This window comes from Electrona antarctica, assembly GCF_951216825.1.
Source record: "Electrona antarctica genome assembly, chromosome: 11".
Lineage (NCBI taxonomy): Eukaryota > Metazoa > Chordata > Actinopteri > Myctophiformes > Myctophidae > Electrona > Electrona antarctica.
The window spans coordinates 51,927,788-51,949,388 of NC_136792.1; the positions used below are offsets into that span (position 1 = coordinate 51,927,788).

General features: G+C 42.8%; 1 protein-coding gene across 1 annotated transcript; it reads left to right on the forward strand.

Moving 5' to 3' along the window:
* Positions 1 to 1,968: 1,968 nt before the first annotated feature.
* Positions 1,969 to 21,291, forward strand: LOC306932954 (V-type proton ATPase catalytic subunit A-like; the record flags this gene model as incomplete). The annotated part of the gene is made up of 10 exons (XM_079514926.1): positions 1,969 to 2,186; positions 11,303 to 11,465; positions 11,721 to 11,829; positions 12,831 to 12,953; positions 13,831 to 13,945; positions 14,728 to 14,791; positions 15,981 to 16,184; positions 18,172 to 18,266; positions 19,427 to 19,598; positions 20,849 to 21,291. The coding sequence occupies 10 exons, from the start codon at positions 1,969 to 1,971 to the stop codon at positions 20,939 to 20,941; spliced, it is 1,356 nt and encodes a 451-aa protein (XP_079371052.1). The 3' UTR covers positions 20,942 to 21,291.
* Positions 21,292 to 21,601: the final 310 nt, after the last annotated feature.

The window sequence follows — 21,601 nt, forward strand, 5'->3', positions numbered from 1 at the left end:
TCTCTCTCTCTCTCTCGTCTTCTCAGGAGGGGCGGCCGTCATCCTGGTAGTGATGCATCACACGCACAACGTCGATTACATCGTGCAGTCGCTCTGCGACGACCGCGGCTGGGACTTTGTCAACGTGCTCTACCACGAGAACGTGCCCGGCCTGCTGACGTGCACGTTTAACGAGCAGGCGGTTGCACAGCTGCGCGACGCGTTGCTGAAGCACAGCAGTGTTGTGAGCCCCGTTGCTGTCTCGAGTGAGTTTGAAATAGTGGCCCTCTCCATCATCAAAGTTGCCCACCCCTGCCCTATCCAATGTTTTGTTTTGTAGCCTACTGCTGATGTTGGCAAATGGCAATAATAGCACAGTAATGATGATAATAATCTAATATGATGTGTTTAGTTCTTTATAGATCTAGCCTCTTCAATTTTTTATCTGAAAGTGCACCAGATTGAAGCATTTTCGGGGCAGCGATATCATAATCTTGCATAGGACTACCTGAGTCCTAGAACTGCCACTGCCTGCTTGATTTAACAATAAGATATGATATTTTTTTGCCCCATCAAAAATCTCAATTGACCCCTCAGTCATTTCATCCTGCAGCCGGCCCTGTCTACAGACTACACACTACAGTACAAGTACAAAACACCATAGAAACAGTCTCCCTGAAACAGTGTTCCATTTTCAGGAAGCGTCGCAGCTCAGAGCACGGTGAGGGTCAAAGTGATTGTTAAAGGTCAAACCTTCGACTGTCACAGCACTCTGTTGCAACGCGTGAGGCAGCTGGGTGGACTTCGCGTAGACGAGACCGACAGCGGCCCGAAGGTCGTCATCGTCTTCTACCCGGTGAAGACGCGCCACATGACAGACATTGAGGCAGCAATGAAAGACGTCGTCACAGGTAATAGCATACGCTTTGTTTTATTTATTTTTTAATCCGTCCAATTAGTTTTACGGAATTATTGAATTTCACTCGCCATCTGTCTGTTGCATTCTCCTCATGCACAGCGAGATTCAGAGTTAATTCAACATATCTCGTTATCACATAAGCATGTGTGTATGAATTCATGCGAGTCAAGAAACTCAACCCATTGGCTTCATGGATGCAAAATTATGGACACCCTACCTGATTGGCTTCCTGGCAGGCAAAGTTTTACTGAGGTTGGTTGGTTGAGGTTAGGTGGAGGCATACAGTAGTTACTGAGGTTAGGGTTGTAAAAGAATAAGTACTTGCATTGACTCTGTATCTGTAATTCTGTGTGCATATTCCACATAACTTCATGGCAAAAAATAAAAAAAAGATACAGAAAGGTTAGTGTTTTGTTCCATCCATACAATAAATGCATTCCTAGAGAGCGAGTGGAATGGAATTACGGACAGCACAGAAAAACCCGGCATAACCTAAAGCCCAAACCACACCAGTGGGTCGTTTTTCTTTGTGTGCTCTGTGCTGCTTCAATTCATTATCTGTTCACCTCTGCCCTAGTACACTACTGCAGCTAATCTAGTGTTGCCAGATTTTGCTGTGACTAGGCTATGTTTTACCATTACCATTTTGTCTTAAGCCCTAACCACACCAAAGGGTCAAGACGGTTTTAGCGTTGTCCCTGCGGTGTGATATGTCCTGTTGCACGTTGACGCACGTCGTCCCACATTGTCCCAAGTGATTCAACACATGGAATTCAATGGCCCAAACCGCACCAAAGTGTCACCATGAAACCTCTTGCAACCGTTTGGACCCAAGGAGTTGCATGGTGACCCTTTGGTGTGTTTAGGGCTTTAGTGTTCAAAAACACAATTACATTGTTAATCGCAATTATTTGTTTGACAATTTATCATCATGTAAAATGTCATAATTGTGACAGCCCTATGTACTCAAATTCTACTATAGTTACTTAGTTTATCTCGGTCATGGTTTCTCTCTCTCTCTCTCTCTCTCTTTCGTCTTCTCAGGAGGGGCGGCCGTCATCCTGGTATTGATGCATCACACGCACGACGTCGATTACCCGCATGTGCGGTCGCTGGGCGGCGACCGCGGCTGGGACTTTGTCAACGTGCTCTACCACGAGACCGAGCCCGGCCTGCTGCTGACGTGCGCATCTAACGAGCAGGCGGTGGCACAGCTGCACGGCGCGTTGCTGAAGCACAGCGGTGTTGTGAGCCCCGTTGCTGCTACTGCTGCTGCTGCTTTCAGATGGTTTGCTGGTGGTAAATGATAAACTCAGGCCGGCCGGCCGTCCGCTCCGATGCGTGGTAGTAAACTGTATACTCTCTCTCTCTCCCACAAACACACGCTGTTAAGAGTTACCGCGACTAAGACTACATTTCCTGCCAATAATAAGCAGTGTAAAATGTAGTTCATTGGGAGGTAAAGGGAGACACTTTATTGTGAAGGGCCCTTCACGGCGCAGGCAGGAAATAGAGTGATAGATCTGCTCCGGTCTGTCCGGTTGCTGTATATAGCCTACAGTTGTTAGCCCTGCTCTGCAATCGCCTGATAAAGGTGAGTTTTGATTCTTTGAACAGTCAAAACAAGACCTAGAATTTCCACAGGCACTTTCAAAAGAGGGCAAGATAGATGGAGTAAATGTGGAATACAAACACAACAGCTCCATCCACATGCACTTAGTCTTACTTAGTGGAGGTGAGTGAAGTGGAAGTGAATGAAAGGAATACCAAGACAACAACAGTATCAGAAAGATGGTGTTACGCACCGCCATTCCGAAGGTTCACTTCCATATATCGGAATGGCGATGTTTCCCCATGGAAAAATTCGCCCCGCCATTTCGAAAGTTAAATCTCTCTCTCTATCTCTCTCTCCCTCCCTCTCACTCTCTCTCGCTCTCTCTCCATCGCGCAATCAATCAATCAATCACTCCGCACCGATCCCAGTAACAATTAACCCCTCTCACTTTGTCTCTCTCTCTCTCTCTCCCCCCTCCCTCCGTATATCTCTCTCTCTCTCTCTCTCCGTGTCTCTCTCTCTCTCTAATAATAATAATACTACTACTAATAATAATAATAATAATATAGTCCTCACCTTGGACATTGGCCTATAGCAGCCGTACGTCATTTCTTGAAAGCGAACAGCACTGCTTTCTTTTTTGTCTCCAATTAATTCTGGGCTTTTGGAGAGATCCAGTTTTAACCCAGAATTTACCCAAATCTCAAGCGCAATAGTTCAAAGTTCTCTCTAATTTCACAACACATCACAGCGCGACAACTTGTGAACTAGGAGATTAGATATATTCGAAGAAACTAGCATTTAGGAACCACTAGAAAAAATAACAAATGAAGCATCCGTGCTTGGAGCTCTCCAAATAGCCACATTCATAAGGCTGTCTGTCTCCGTCACCACCAGAAGTATATGAAATGATGAAACTTTCATCTCATTAATCATTGGCATGCAGGATTGACATAGCGTTATTTAGGCTATAATGATCAACTTGTGGGTGATCATTTTATGTATCAAATATTATATTAACTCAAGGCAATTAATGCTACAGCTTTGAATACAAATGTCGGAACTGGTGTAGAATGGAAAATAAGCCTGTTGCGCACTGCGCAATTGGAAAGAAAACCAGCATGGGGTGTATATGCGGTAACAGATACGCTCGCCCCTTTTCCAACTCGCCCCCGCGAAAAGTGAAGAATGGTCGCTCCGGAATTTCGAAAAGTGAAGACTGCTTGCCCCAAAGCCGTGGATAGCTCGGCCCCAAAGTGTGGATATATCGCCCCACCGCGTGGATATCTCGCCCCAAAGCATGGATATCTCGCCCCATGTTTATTTCATGTTTATTTTACCTTATTTCTCATATTAGAACATTTAGAACCAGTTTGTTGTTGTTTTTGGTCAAATGATGCATGGATAATGAATGGCTCATCCCCCTCCATTGTTCTGGAAATTCCATTCTGGAAAGCCATGGATAGCCAATTACCATATGCATTACCATGCATCACCTGATGCATGAATCACCCTCCATTGTTACTGAAATTAGTTGTTGTTGTACTATTCTGCTATGTCTGTCTAAAAGTACAGTACTTGTTAGAGTTAAAGGAATATATCCCACCCTTTTCACATTGGCCTGTTACAGCGCCACCAACAGGTGGATTTTTGAAAATGAATCAAATCGTGAACGCAGCGTGTACATTCTAAAGTACTCAGATGATACAACTTTAATTTATCTTCTAGATATATCCAGTGATCCTGGAATGCACCAACACAGAGTAAATAAGGTGTGGTTAAATGGAGTGATAACAACGCTCTCATCATTAACACAAAAAAGACAGAAGAGATTATTTTTGGTGCACCACTAGAGACACACAGATCCCCCATCACTATTCAGCTCTCAACTCTGATGCTTAATCAGGATTTTGGCCAGGACTAGACTGAGCTGTGGACATTGCTCTCTGCCCTTATGTTTCTATGTATGTAACTGTATTTTATTTTATTTTTTTGTCCTGTGTTATGTCACGTAGTAGTATTGAAGAAGCGTTGTTGTATATATATATTTTTGTTCAACTTTTATTTAAGTGGCATCTGTATATTTTAACTTGACCTGTTTTTCACTCAAATAAATGGTTACATTCCTACAGTTGATCTGTTGTTGTTGTTGTTGTAGTTTGTGGTGTCTCCAGTGACAGCCACCATTCACCGGCATACGTTGCCATGGTAACCAGCAGCGCACCAAGCAGACAGACACCCTACGTCACGAGACGCGCTCTGGGTGTCGTTGTAGACAACGCCTACCTACCGAACCTCCTACTCGGCCAGTCAGGGTTGATGCCGCCGCCTACTCGTCAGGTAACCACACTCACCTGCGAGCCTGAACGAGGACTATATAAACACAGACGGACTCGCGTGTCAGTGCAGGTTGGTTCACCACGTAGAGAGAGCTAGAGACGCAGCGCGCTCGTAGAGCGAGCCTTGGGTGGTAAGTGGCATAGAAATGCAGCGCCTCTCTGTACCACATTCCTATATGCCTGATCCACACCCTCACCACTCTATCCATTCATAGGCTTCATGGAGCAGCAGCAGTAGCAGTCCTGACGCGGAGACGGAGAGCGGAGCAGCCGCGTCTATGGACGAATATACATAAAGTGGCCCGGTCGATCAATGCGAGGACAAGGAGCTCGCATCTCCCGGACGCCTTCATTCATCGCAGGTTGTAAGCCAACCTTTAATCTTACGTTCTATGGACGGCCATCCGAATAGAAGCTAAGGATAAAGAACTGTTAAAGAAGACGGTGTTTGACAATTCGAGCCTGGCCAGCTCCCATGGACATTGTGTGAGAGCCTCGATCTGAAAGAAGAGATCGCAGGGGAAGAGACATTGAGAAGCTATTATTATTATTACTGTTTGGCCGAAGATATCGTATAGCGGTTAAGGACCCACCCACTCAACCGTATCCGTCTGAAGATCCGGTTGGGCCGGGTTCCGTGTCCTAGACGCGCAGAAGAGAAAGCCTCTTCTAGACCCACCTGCGGCAGTCAGGCGGCCCGAGGGCGCCCCCTAGGGCTCTGCCGCCGTCCCTACTGCCCAAAAAGGGAAGTGCTAAGAAGAGGATTATTATCTGGTATTGCAACGTTGGTAGACCGCCCTGGGTGGACCCAGGGCCCCAACGGGTGTTTCTGTTGGTTGGTCAGTGTATAACTCTGTGCCCTCTCACCCTACAGACCGGACTCCAGAGGAGGACAGAGCCTCAACCCCCTGAACTTTGCCTCACACTGTTTATTTCCCCATGTGAGAAACCCTGAGAAATAAAATCCGTGACTAGAAAAGTCCAGACCCTGGTTAACCTGAGCCCTGTGTTTGATTTGCACCAGAAGCACCACAAGTTGTAGTAATGACCCAGCACACTCAAACAAAAGAGGCGGATGACCCCCCCTTGGGCCCCCTCCACTCTCACTATAGCTAGACACTGTACCTCCTCCTCCGTTTAAAAGTACAGGAAAAATCTCAAAGTACCGGGAAATCTCTCTCTCTCTCTGTTTCAAAGTAGGTAAAAATCTCTCTCTCTGCTGTTACCTCGAAAATACAACTGTTTTACGGGGCGACTTGTCTGGACTTTTGGGGGCGACTTTTCCGGACTTTTGGGGGCGACGTCGCCAGGCTTTGGGGCGACCGTTCTTCCTGGTCGGGGCGACCGTTCTTCGCCGTTTGGGGCGAGTTGGAATTGAGGCGAGCAGTTTTGTATTCGTTTATGCTAATCTGTCCATAATAGTCCACATATGCCCATAATTGAAGTCTTCAGAAGGCATCCATGAGATGAGATCGCACAGCTGTCCGTCTGGTCTGGACTAATATCAAACCAAACGAGGCTGTGTGCAAATACTGCACTATCTATACCTTTCACCTAACCATAAATAAGCGTCTGATCATATTGGCGAGAAATAGTTTCTCAATGTAGGCCTATTCATTTCATATTGGCATTCCTGTTACCTTGGCGACAGCTACTTTTGAGACATGGCAGTAGCTTACAGTAGGTTGTGACTTGTTATGAATAAAATAAAACCTTCAAACACATTTGGCATCTTGTCCGTCGCTCGTTGTCACTTGAATCCAGTCGCTGTTTATTCAAGGACAGGCATTTAATAGTGAGTGAGTGAGTGAGTGAGTAGAGTTGCGGGACTGTGCGCTCCGGCCAGGTGGAGCTTTGTTTTCCATTCTACACCAGTTCCGACATTTGTATTCAAAGCTGTAGCCTTGCCTTGAGTTAATATAATATTTGATACATAAAATGATCACCCACAAGTTGATCATTATAGCCTAAATAACGCTCTGTCAATCCTGCATGCCAATGATTAATGAGATGAAAGTTTCATCATTTCATTTCATATACTTGGAGCTCCAAGTTGCGCACGGATGCTTGTTATTTGTTCCAGTGGTTCCTAAATGCTAGTGTCTTCGAATATATCTAATCTCCTAGTTCACAAGTTGTCGCGCTGTGATGCGTTGTGAAATTAGAGAGAACTTTGAACTATTGCGCTTGAGATTTGGGTAAATTCTGGGTTAAAACTGGATTACAATTACAATTTAGGCATTTAGCAGACACTCTTAATCCAGAGCGACTTACATTAGGCAAGAACAAAAGTATGGGAATACATCACATATATAAAATGCATTTATCAAGAAACATGCGTAAGCTAAGAACGTAACTAGAACATATCTATATAATGACACTATACATATTAACTATATACATATATACTATACTATGCTATACATATGTACTATGATGTGCTATGACTACATACAATGCAATTATTGTGCTGTCTACATGACATGCTATAAGTCTGTTTCAAATGCTATCTAAGTCTAAAAAGTGCTATCTAAGGGGGTAGGATAAGTGCTATGGGCCATGATGGAGTCTGAAAAGGTGGGTCTTCAGACTACGGCGGAAGATTGGGAGTGATGCTGCAGTTCTGACTGCAACGGGGAGTGCATTCCACAGTTTTGGGGCCAGAAGGGAGAAGAGTTTGGGACGTGTGGAGCGTTGTCCCGGCGTTTTTAGTGAGGGTACTTCCAGCTTTCCTGCGTTGGCTGATCTGAGTGCGCGGGAGGGTTTGTAGGGTTCAATCATGCTTGCAAGATATGGGGGAGCCATACCTTTGGTTGCTTTGAATGCCAGCATCAGAGTTTTGTATTCTGTGCGGGCAGCGACTGGGAGCCAGTGCAGGGAGCGGAGCAGGGGGGAGACATGTGAGAATTTTGGCTGGTTGAAGACCAGACGAGCTGCAGCATTTTGGATCAGTTGGAGAGGCTTAAAGGGGCATTCCACTCATTTTCAACATTTTACTATGTCATTAATATACCTTAGAGCTGTTGTGTGGAAATAATAAAAAGTCCCCCCAGTCTGTGTTTCCTAGAACTAGAGGTCTGAACAAAATCATTAACATGGTGAATCACATCTTGATGATGTCATCAAGATGTGTTTCACCATGTTAATGCTTTTTTTCATAATTACAGTTCTAAGAAACACAGAATGGGGGGGGACTTTTTTATTATTTCCACACAACAGCTCTAAGGTATATTAATGACATAGTAAAATGTTGAAAATGGGTGGTTTTCCCCTTTAAGTGCACATGCCGGTAGGCCAGTAAGGAGTGAATTACAATAGTCAAGTTTTGACAAGACTGTTGTCTGGATTAGGAGCTGGGCTGATTCCTGGGTGAGGAGCGGTCTAATTTGGATCTCTCCAAAGGCCCAGAATTAATTCGAAAGCAGTGCTGTTCGCTTTCAAGAAATGACACACGGCCAATGTCCAAGGTGAGGACTATATTATTATTATTATTATTATTATTAGAGAGAGAGACTTAACTTGCGCACATGGTGCGCTCTGTGCGCTCCGGAGAAAAGCACAGTAGTAGTAGTACAGTTTAGTATACAACATATTCAAGGTATTCTAAACCTTACACACAATAAGCAAAGTTACTTTCAATTGAATAGAATAGTGGTCACGGGTCAGGCTGACCAAATAAGGAGGAGGCAGACACGGAGAGCTCAGTTTAACCACACGGTGGTGGTGTATTTAGTGAAGTTGTGGAGAATGTAGGTAGAATATATATAACATAATTAAAGCAGGATAAACTAACTCATTCTATTAATCAACAAAAAGGATAACTGAAAGAAGTATTGGAGATCAAACGGTCCATGTCATGATGATAGCATTTGATACAGACTTTTGATACAGACTTTTAGCATGTTATGTAGACAGCACTATAATTGGATTGTATGTAGTCATAGCACGTCATAGTACATATGTATAGCTTAGTATAGCATATATGTATAGTTTATATGTATAGTTTCATTATATAGATATTCCACTGTTACGTTCTTAGCTTACGCATGTTTCATGATAAATGCTTTTTATATATGTGATGTATTCCCATGCTTTTTGTTCTTGCTTAATGTAAATCGCTCTGGATTAAGAGCGTCTGCTAAATGCCTAAATTGTAAATTGTAAATTGCCCATTTCTGAGTCAATGGGCGCCGGTCATTAGACACGTTGGGTTTATGGACGCACGCGTATTGGGCTCATTAAATAACAGCTCTGTAACAGCTCCGTAGAATGAGCGGCTATTGATTGACATGAACATAGACAATATTCACAGACTGGCGTATGCCACCCTTTCGGAATGGCGGTGTTTCTGGATGGCGGTGTTTCTGGATGGCGGTGTTTCGGAATGGAGGTCTGTCCCCGGCGGGGGTTCATCCCCAGCACCCCAGCAGCTGGCAGAGACTAGCAGCACCGTGTGAGTACTTTTTCCACCACTGAAGGCTCTAGGCTAGGGTGTTCAATATTGGCAACTGTGAGCCAACTGTGCCTTTGTTGCATGATACTACGTGCAACACATGATATCAAGCCGAGGCATTGTTTTACTGAAATACAGTAGGCCTATGTGAGTGGTCCAAAATAGGTTAACCACGATTTATTCCTATATCCCACAGTTACCCGTATCTCTTACTTTATCCAGCCGTACATTAATCGCATGCTAACTGAGATACTGATTTGTATGATGTATCTTGTGTATGAGTGAGGCACATTTCCTAATATTATTAGGAATTCAGTCAGACAACTCAAGAAGGATGTAATATATATTTATTGAATATAGATGAGCAATGCAGTATATTTATTATGGTTTGGCGATGTATTGGATCTGCCTTTTAGGTACTCAGATCAAGCGCATCAGTCCCGGCCATAGGGACTCCGAATCTAAACAGTACCTAAACAGTAGATCCAAAACGACAGGTGGTAGCTGGGGTGGAGGTGGGTGAGCAGCAGGTTTGTATACAGCGGCACGCTGATACAGCAGCAGCAAGCAAGCAAGCAGGCAGAGGAATGCAAACCTCCGGTTAAAGTATGAAGATGGAGTGAGTGTGTGATTGGCTGAGTGAATCATGTGAATGAGAGCGTGATGCTGAGGCGGCCCAATTAACGGCCGGCAGCAACTGCACTGAGGTTCCCTGACTGAACTTGCTCTGCGCATGTCTACGACAGGCACAAATGCTCATATGTCCCAAGTATACTTGATTGTCTGGTTGAGTCATCCTTAACTCAACATATACTCAACAAAAATATGTAGGGAACTAGAGTTAAATAGGCCATGGGCCAGAACCCATCCTTAAAGGATGACTCAACCGGGATGACTCAACCAGTTAATCCATAATACTTCCCTTTCTTGAGATTGTATGAGAGAGTCCATGTTGTCAGTAACTGACACCATGTTGACTTGACACTGACAACATGGACTCCTCGTCATAGGCCACCAGGTCACTCTGTTCAGTGGAAGAAAATAAAATAATATATAAAAAAATCGTAATCCTACATTATTAAATGCATGGTCAGAAACCACATGCAATACCTTCATGGACCACCAGTGGTCTACGGGACCACCTGTTGAAAACCCTGTAGAGAATACACAAAAATCCAAATAGCTAATACGTATTTGTTGTGTTCAGTGTTGTGACATGTACACAAATGAGACAATAGCGTAAATATGTATGGAACTAGAGTTAGATAGAACATGGGCCAGAACCCAGAATGTCATCATGAATAGCAAACAAATGCTGGTAGTATTACCTGCTTAGTAGCCTTTTACCTGTTCCCACCAAGGTTATGTTAGTACAACTCGAATTTGTATCCATTTTCATATCATATCCTTATAAAAGGAAATATATTAAACCATGCCCATGGAATTGATAGGGATTGACTTTAATAGGACACTTAAAAACAGAAAAAAGTTACCTAGAATTATAAAACTATGGCATATAAGAGGGATTATTCAGCCTACTCGTGAATGATTAGAAATGCATGGCACAACCATTTATGCAATGATTATTATTTTTGTGTTCCTTTTCTGGCCATACAGTATATGGAGTTCTGTGATGACATGAGTATATTCCAGGGGTCGACAACTTTTCTGACATGAAGGGCGAGGTCGCGCACCATTGTGATGTCAGAACAGGCCAGCTCCATATATGGAGATCTAGGGGTTGTTACTGCCCTAAACAAAGACTTGATTTAGTTTTCGTCACAGTCTTTTGAATAAAGTTTCATTTAGTTTTAGTCATATTTTCTGAAATGTGACCACCTACTTTTGGTACGGTACTTTAATACATTTTTATACAAGTACTCTTGTACTTTTACTCAAGTACATTTTTAATGCCGGACTTTTACTTGTAACGGGAGTATTTCTGCATGATTGCAGTATTGAAAGTTGAGTAATGTTTCCACCACTGAGGTGCGTGTAGGGCGATACCACTCCTGTACCAGAAAGATTAAAGTCATGTGTCCATTTTTTTTCCGTAGGTGCGTGCAGGGCGGCACCACGGCCATCCCAGGCGCCTTTGGCTGCGGAAAGACGGTGATCTCCCAGTCGCTGTCCAAGTACTCCAACAGTGACGTCATCATCTACGTGGGCTGTGGAGAGCGAGGAAACGAGATGTCCGAAGTGCTGAGGGACTTCCCCGAGGTCTGTCAAACCATGGATATAGAATGCACATTTATGATACGATATGATTTGATAGGAGTTTGTTTATTCTGTCTTGGTACAAGCAGACATATTTTGCTGCTTATTAGAAATGTTGTAGTTGTAGTTCCAGACTCTTATTAGCAAGCATTCAGAGATTGTGGAATAGTGTAGTCTGGCTACGCGCGAGAGACTAGTTATTCTGTTGATCCACATCCAACAGACTAGTGAATATGTTGATCCACATCCTCCCAACAGCTCACCATGGAGGTGGACGGCAAGACGGAGAGCATCATGAAGAGAACAGCTCTGGTTGCCAACACCTCCAACATGCCTGTGGCTGCACGAGAGGCCTCCATTTACACAGGTAACAACTACACCTAATGAGATGCCTCAATTTACACGGGTAAACAACTAGACCTATGATAGACATCCATTTATACAGGTAAATAACCAAAAGCAACTAGCAAACAACTAGGCCAATTATACGAAGCCTCCATTTACACAGGTAAACAAGTAGGCCTACGAGAGGCCTCCATTTACACAGGTAACAAGTTCTAACAACTAGACCTATAAGAAGCCTGCATTTTTTTACACAGGTAACAACTAGGCCTATGAGAGGCCTCCGTTTACACAGGTAAATGACTAGGCCTGCAGCTACAACTATCATAATATTCTTTAGTGTATCGTCATCACATCACAACCACAGCCTTGTCTCTCTGGTCCCACTTTAAAGGGGGCCTATACAGGGGGGACCAGGTGGTGAGAATACCAAACGACTCGCCCCTTTACCAACTCGCCCCCGCAAAATGCTTTAATGTAGTTTAATTTAGTATTTCCCTCCCTCTCTGCAATCTGAAATGATCTTGTATACAGATTTATTTGATTGTATAGTAGTCGATCTATATACTCTGTAAAATTAAGAAAGAATAACATGACACAGAGACGGTGACTGCTTAATTAAGTTAATTTAGGACCTTCTAGCAGTTAATTTAGTTTTATTAAACACATTTCTTCCATGTAGCCCATGTTTTGTAATGGCATCATCATGCTATTAATACATTAATATGATAATACCTTTTTATGTAATCACCAACATGAATTATGTTTGTTATTTACAGCTAGGTAGAGTACACCATTGTGGTATAGACGGGTGATAATTGTAACTGTGGTTACTAATAGTAACATAATGTAATAGTAACATTATGTATTATATGAATTCGTTATTAGATCAAATTGTCTCTTTCTCCAGACTACGGCCTGGGCAAGTGTAATAATAATAACTGGAGGAGGGAGAGGCACCACTACAAGTACAAACCTGTTGTGTCCACTGTGTCTAGTCAAGGTTTGAACACTCTCCTCACGCAGGGATCACACTGTCCGAGTACTTCCGGGACATGGGCTACAACGTGAGCATGATGGCCGACTCCACCTCGCGCTGGGCTGAAGCTCTGAGGGAGATCTCTGGACGACTGGCCGAGATGCCCGCCGGTGAGTGTCCCTCACGCCAGGGGAATGTGCATATTAGAGCTGTCGCCGTTACAGATTTAGACCTTTAGACGATTCTATAAATTATAAGTTTTCTGAAAAATCCTATGTTTCTATGTCAGTGTTTTTCAAACATTTTCATGTCGAGGACCCCCAAAAATATATGAAATTGGCCACCGACCCCCATCAGAAAATATGTTGTTCGCTCTGAAAGAACATAATAAAGATTTGTGCAACATTTTCAGGATTTTTCAAAAATAGCAGACCTACAAGCTCATAGTGCGGCACCGAGTGCCGCGCTATGAGCTTGTAGATCTGCTGTTTTTCAATAGCTAAAGCACAACATAATGCTTAAAACATCAAAAGGGGTTCCCGTTCAGAATGGGTTAAGCTGACGATTGATTGTCACACAGATAATGGCGATTATTGCGATTAACGATTTAATTGTGTTTTTCTTTTTTTTTGCATTGAACATTGAACATCTGTATTTTTGTTTGCCTTATCTTTTAGGCCTCGTAATCACAAATTGCACAGGGCAGATATGACAAATGACTTAAATATACAAAGACATCACTGACACATACATTTTTTTTCTTTCCAGAAAATGTACAAAATAGTGGAAATAGATGATCTACAAGCTTGCAACACGCCACAAAGGCGTGTTGCTTTTTGAGATTAGACTATGTAATAATTGTGACAGACCTAGTCATTGTTAACCCATTTAGTTTTCAGAAAAACCTATGTTTCCTGTTATTTTTCAATAGCTAAAGTATAACATAACGCTTAAAACAAGGGGTTCCCGTCCAGAATGGACAGCTATAAGGCCAGTCCCAGCGCTCTACGGTATCTAACGGTGGTTCTGTGCCTTGTGGTCCTGCAGACAGCGGCTATCCTGCGTACCTCGGCGCCAGGCTGGCGTCCTTCTACGAGCGCGCCGGACGCGTCAAGTGCCTCGGAAACCCAGAGCGAGAGGGCAGCGTCAGCATCGTAGGAGCGTGAGTTGAAACCATGATTTGTACAGTACATGAAGCCTTCCATCTTCTTTTTTTATACATTATTTTAATTTTATAAGTGAGCAGTGATGTAATGAGTCCCGGGAGTATGCAGGGATGGTCTTTTAGATGAGTCCCAGGGACATTTTATGAGTCCCACTTCAACGACGTTGGGAGTCATAATTTTGCCATTTTTACAAATTGCAGCATTTAACTCCCATTTCATTTGATATGGTTATAATGTGGTTATATTCATGTAGAAAACGGAATTATAAGATCCGACTTGAGCACATGACCATAGAGATACTGTGTAACGATTCGTGAGATTTTTGGACAGAATCTGGAGGAGTAATATCAAAACATGTGTTTTACAAAAGTCGGCCTCCTGGTGGCGCTATAAAAGGCAGATGCGGAAAATGCAGGTCAAAGGTTTGTCCTTAGCCTCTAGGGAGTGTGCATGCAACGTTTCACGCAGATCGGTGCAGTTTTAGGTAAAACATGTGAAAAGCTGAAATAGAAACAAAATAGATATCAGTAGAAAATAAAAATAAACACAAAGAAAGATAAAGCCTTTCTGCTCTGTTTTGACTGTGACTAGGCCTCTGCTTCTGCTGTTCCATCCATGTCAACATAGGTTATGGTTGTCCTACCGAAGTCTGACGTCACTTTCAGTAGAGGGCACCAACACACAGGTTTATAGGTTTTTTATTTGTATTGAAATCTCCATAGGGTGATTGTATGTCGCTTCATATAAGAACTGTGTTTGAAAAATAAATCCTCCTTAGTGTATCGCCCCCTGGTGGAGACTTCTCAGACCCTGTGACTTCAGCCACGTTGGGCATTGTACAGGTATGCTCTCGTTTCTAGACGTGTGTGTGTCTCTGTCTGTCTGTCTCATTTTAACCAACTGTCTATTTATATGTTGGCTATTCAAAAACAGCAGCTCTACAAGCTCACAGCACTTCCTTCCTGCCTCACTAGCAAACTTGTATATCTGCTATTTTGGTCTGCAGCCAAATTGCATGTCAATTTGAGGGGGTCCTTGACTCGGAGAAAAAAAAACTTTGAGAACTAACTGTTCTCTAGGCCATGCGTTTTATGTCACACGCGTTTTGTTTAGTTTTCATATAGGGCCGTCCGTGACTAAGGCAGTGTTGTTTTTGGCAGCACATTTTGATTTTAGTTTTAGTCCTAGTCTCTAGTTTTCATTTAGTTTCAGTCACATTTTAGTCACCTGGAATGTTTTAGTTTTAGTTGACTAAATCTACAGTTGAATTAGTTGAGTAAAATGTATTTTGGCTGGACTTGATGCCGTCGTAATGACTGTTTTTACACTTGCTGAAAATAGCCGATCTACAAGCTCACAACACGTCTCATTGCGACGCGTTGTGAGCTTGTAGATCTGCTATTTTCAGCATGCAACCATGTGTAAATTGACTTATACTGGATCTCTTGTCCACTAGTCCCTTCCTGACGTCTATTTATTTGTTGATGAAATTGTCAGTATATTTAGTTTTAGTCATCATAGCTTAGTTTTCATTTAGTTTCCATTTAGTTTTCGTCAGTGAAAAGGGGTAGTCGACGAACATTTTTCGTCATAGTTTTAGTCGACGAAATCAACACTGGATTAAGGATTAATATAGTCGACTATGGATGGCCAAAATGGTATAGTCGACTGTTAGTTGACTATACAGAATTTTTACAAAATAAATTGACAGATTGGCAGTGGAATCATCAGTCTGATCCCTCTGATTGCATAACATAAAAATAAATAAATGCAATAGAGGAGCATTCCATTTGGGCTGTGGGGGGTACTTGATTTAACATATACTTGCTTGGTTTCTCCCAATAAATATATAATCTCCCAATATATATATATATATATATATATATCCTTTTTTTTTATTCAAACTATTTGTTAATTAATATAACCAATTAGGCCAATCTCTAAGTCGAAAAAGTCGGACTAATTGAGGTTCAGGCCTATAGTTTCACACTAGCATTCTTTGTGTTTGTGTGTTTCTCTCTTCTTGTGCAGGTGTTCTGGGGTCTGGACAAGAAGCTGGCCCAGAGGAAGCACTTCCCCTCGGTCAACTGGCTGATCAGCTACAGCAAGTACACGCTCGCTCTGGACGAGTACTACGACAAGCACTTCCCAGAGTTTGTGCCACTGCGCACCAAGGCCAAGGAGATCCTGCAGGAGGAGGAGGACCTGGCCGAGATCGTACAGCTGGTCGGCAAGGTGAGGAGACGACGGAATGACCAACGTTTAACCCAACATTTAACCCATTTAGACCTGGAACGCATCTGTGTCACCTTTTAGCTTTTAACCACATTAACCCATTTTGACCTGAGATCAGATTCTAAAAATGTCTTCTACATCCTGACAGTTTTCTGAAAAAGCTATGTTTCTATGTCAGTCGTTCTTCGATTTTTCAAAAATAGCAGACCTACAAGCTCGTATGAGCTTGTAGATCTGCTATTTTTCAATAGCTAAAGCATAACATAATGCTAACACCAAAAGGGGTTCCCGCCCAAAATGGGTTAACACAATTAGTGCCGGGATTCCTTCAAAATAGAAGCTCGGGGTGCCTGGAAGATATGGCCGCTTTTACTCTTCAAAGCCCCCCCCCTTCCGTTCCGGAACAAAACCGGAGACATATTTTTTCTTGCTTACCTTTCTTTCGTTTCAATATTATCGCTAGATGATCGCTCGTGTTCATATTTTGAACGAGAGGCAGGTGAGAAGTCAGAAATGAAGAGCTTAGTATATCCATCTGATCAAAACCATGGAGAGCTCCTTAGATTAGGAGAGACGAGGCATTCTTTCTGCCGCGGTAAAGTAGGAAGTGAACGGGACCGCAGATGAACGAAGAGCGAAAAGTATGGTGGCCTTGGAGTCCAACTCAAAGAAAACTAGAAAAAGTGCCCTTCTGGGCACAGGTCTCCACCAGGAGGATAGGAGTGTGTGAGATGTTTGGCAAAATGTTTAGGAGTAATATAAACATGTTTTTTTGTTTGTTTGTTTTTTGCAACAATTTTCTTCATTTTGTTGAGGAAATGCAGAGCCAGATCACTCATCGAATCTCTGAGGATAGAATTCTGGATGAGCAGGACATGTGCAGCATTTTGAACGAAACGGGCCACTCCTGAAAACTTTAGAAGGCAATGTTAGCCAATCAGTGTAGAATCTGATAAATCCAACAGACTCGTCTTGATCACATGACTACAGAGATCATGTGTACCGATTTGCGTGAGATTTGGATGAAATCTGTGCGACTAACATAAGCAATGTGTTTAGCAGAAATCGGCCTCATGGTGGCACTATAACCGGCAGATGTGGAGGGATGCAGGGACAATGTTTTTCCATGGCCTCTAGGGAGTGCGCATACATAAGTTGTATACAGATTGATGAAGTTATAGCTAAAAACAGGAATTGGCCTGTTATAGCGCCACCATGAGGCTGATTTGGAAAATAATGAGTGGCATGTCGTCCTTGGCCTAGTGGAAATGTGTGTGTATAATTTCACGGAAATTGCACACTGTGTTTGTGATTTGTGGCATTTTGTTTGAAACGGACCAATCATGTGAGCTTTGGAAGCCAATATTAGCCAATCAGGATGGAAGATGGGAAATTGTGCAGATCTGTGTTGATCACATGACTATGGAGATAGTGTATACCGAATTGTGTGATGTATGGATAAAATGTGTACGAGTAATCTACAGAAATGTGTTTTGCCTAAATCGGCCTCATGGTGGCACTATAACAGGCCGTTGAGGAATATTTGGGGCAGAGGTTCGTCGTTGGCATCCATGGAGTGTGTGTGCAAAGTTTGGCATGGATCGGGCCAACGGTACCGGAGATTAGCTGATAACGGACGGACGGAAGGACGGATGGAAGGAAGGAAGGACACACACACGGAAGGAGTGCAAAACATACTCTCTCCCCATGCCTTCGGCCTGTTGGAGACAAAAATGCAGAATATTCTTCTCTCGTTTGATATCATTGAAAATGCGCTAGGATGTGTCCACACGTCCTCTGGATCTGTCGGTTTTGATGGCCTATGACGTGCCCACACGTTGTACGGTCTGAACCAGTTAATCAACATTTAAGACCTGGAACTTATCTGCGTCACCTTTTTAGCTTTTAACCACATTAACCATTATTTTAAACTCGAGCTGTAAAACATCCACTAATGTCTCCTCATCCCGTTGTGGTCGTATAACAGGCATCTCTGGCTGAGTCGGACAAGATCACGCTAGAGGTCGCCAAGCTGCTGAAGGACGACTTTCTGCAACAGAACGGTTACACCCCCTACGACAGGTAAAAAAACCAAAAAGAAAATGTGTAGTGTACCTTTTTTTTATTTATTTTTTTATTCCTTGTCCAGATGACTACCAGGCTTGACAGTTGACAGTGATGATGACACAATAGTATTTTACTTCTTTCTCGTGGATTAATGTGTTTAATTCGCCGTTTTAAAATAATTTAAAAGAAATTTGTCCCGAACCTGGTGACGAGGCCGTCGCGTTATGATGACGAAACCTGGAAATCAAGTCATCCTCTGGGCTGCTAGGGCTTCTGGGAAATTGAGCCCAATGCAAGTGGACGGGGGGTTTGTTTGGACTACAACATGCTGTGCAGGGTGGCTTCGTTTCGCATTGTCATGGCCGCTGGTTCTTCTGATCATAACAACCCATCGGACTATTTTTCGCCGGATTTTCATGGTTGAAAGATGCAAATACTTCAGCGTATGCTCTAAAGGTAATAAAACAATCTCGGCAGCGTAGAATATTGGATTAACTAGCAGGGAACGCGGGTTACGCAGTAATACTGTTAAAGTTCTCAACTTCTCGGTCGCCACACGGCTGATTTCACTCTTTTGGGATTCCATATAGAAGCCGGCAGCCATGTCTTCTGTGGAAGCAGAATGTGACGTTGTGCAACTGAAATAGCTGATCTGCAGCTGTGGATCGGCTATTTGTCTGTTATTATTTTAAGATTGGAGCATTTGAAGTGGTCAAACTACCAATGCTGCATGTTTTAGAAGCGTCTTCCATAAAATTGTATTAGTGTCAGATATGTCACAGCCTCGCGTTACCAGACTGTTGACTCTCGCAATTTCCAAATGCTTCATCATACAGTCTGGACCAACGGAAGAGCTGTCATGCGTAAGCGATAAAGCGGAAGTGGAGCCTCCTCCCCACTTCGTTTCGCCTTTACAGTCGCGCAGATTTATCCCAATATGAATAGAAAACATCTAAGCATGTATAGCTTGTTGCTTAGCAGAAAAGAAAATGCAAAAAGAAAATGTAAAGATATTTTAAAATATATTTTCGTGAACGGAAATGGCAGCTTCCTTACTCAGCTCATGGGTTGCTATAGTTCCAGACTCTATATAGCATTCGGACATTGTGGAATAATTGTCTGGCTACGTGAGACTAGATATTTCATAACGGGACTTCTTTCCCTGCACCACACAGGTTCTGTCCGTTCTACAAGACGGTGGGCATCCTGTCCAACATGATCGCGCTCTACGACATGGCGCGCCACGCCGTGGAGAGCACGGCGCAGAGCGACCAGAAGATCACCTGGTCCATGATCCGAGAGCACATGGGAGAGATCCTCTACAAGATCAGCGCCATGAAGTTCAAGGTACGGTATGGTTGGGGACCGGCACAATGATTATAGAAGCGCCAAATCATCGGCAAAATGTCCATACAGTTTTCTTTCAAATTCTTCCAGTCACAAATTTTCATTTTCATTTTTCAAAAATAGAGGAAATAGTTGATCTACATTTACAAGCTTGTAGTTTACGTGTTTTGTAATATTTTTGGAAAGAAAAATCTATTAAATGTGTTTTTTTCCCCTGTATATTTATGTTATTTGTCATATCTGCCCTGTGCAATTTGTGATTATGAAGCCCAAAAGGCTATCCGATACAAATTGTAACGTTCCAATGCAAAAAAAAAACACAATTAAATCGTTAATTGCAATTATGTAATGGTGACAGCCCTAGTGCCTGCCCACCACCACCGTGGAGGTTGTGTGGGTTCGATTCCACTGTGGCGCATCCTGCTTTGTCAAGCTTGTTCTCCACAAACACAATCGGCCCGTGTTCGGAGGAGAGAGGGAAGACAAAGAATGATGCATGTCATATGATGAAATGCAGCGCATCGTGAGCTTGTCCTTTTCGGACTTTTTTTTGCCTATAAGGACATACCCAAATTTAGGGATGCCAGATTGAAAGTGACTAACAGACTTGGCCAACGTTCCCGCCAGCAAATATCCCGACGTTTGATTTTCTCGGGCTTGTGGTAGACTTGATCAATGAAGACAATCGATTCTAAACGTGTCGGCAACTATCACTCTGTATTAACATGAACTAAATCTTGTGCGTTGTTCCAGTGTTGTTTTCGTCGACTAAAACTATGACGAAAAATGTCCGTCGACTACCTTTTTTCACTGACGAAAACTAAATGAAAACTATGACTAAATATACTGTCGATGTTGTCAACAAATTAAAACTAGACTAAATGTTAGGAAGGGACTAGAGATCCAGTATAAGTCATTTTACACTTGGTTGCATGCTGAAAATAGCAGATCTACAAGCTCACAACGCGTCGTGCTGCGACGCGTTGTGAGCTTGTAGATGGGCTATTTTCAGCAAGTGTAAAAACAGTCATTACGACAAGGCCCGCCAAAATACATTTCACCTTGGTCACCTGGAAAGACATTCCAGGTGACCAAAATGTGACTCAAACGAAATGAAAACTATTCAAGGAGACTATGACTAAAACTCAAAACAAAAACAACACTGCCATAAGTGCCATTGTTCAAGTTCTGTTCCACGAATCTAAAATGTATCTTTTAACTAACGTGTTATTATTATTGGTCTGCTTCAGGACCCGGTGAAGGACGGCGAGGCCAAGATCAAAGCAGACTACGCCCAGCTGTTGGAGGACATGCAGAACGCCTTCAGAACCCTGGAAGAGTGAACCATCATCATGTCCCTCTTCCTCCCAGTGCTGTGCGGTGTGGTGTGGTGCAAACAAACAAACAAACCCCAGTGGCCCCAAACTGCTTTCAAAAAGTCTTACCAAAAGGCCATTGGATGTCTTTTTTTGTTTCTCTTCATTCCTCGAGTGCTTACTTCCAACTCTTAACATTCCGACATTGTTCAGTCAGTCCAGTTGTTCGTTGACATTATATATTAACTATACACACCTGCGTTCCTTGTAAGAATTGGTGCTGGAAAGTCCTATTATTATTATTATTATTATTATGTGACCTGTGACTATAATAATATAGCAACGCTGTTATTTATCCAGTCCATTTCATCGCTCATCGGCACTCGTCTACGATGCGAGACGACCTGGTACTGGCCAGAAGAGGCATATAGCGGGTGTTCATGTGGTTATAAATGCTATTCAATGATTTCATGATGTTTTCATTGTCAAGGTGGTGCACTGTTTTCATATTGCTGGATAATATGGTGCGGTGGGAGAGGAGAGGAATCAGTTATGTTGCATTCATTTATTGATAATCATTAGGCCTATAGCCTATGTTATTTAAAGAGAATAACCATAACACTAACATAGGCCTAAATGCCTGCAAACATATTGTCATTAACCTATTCATTCATTCATTCCTTCATT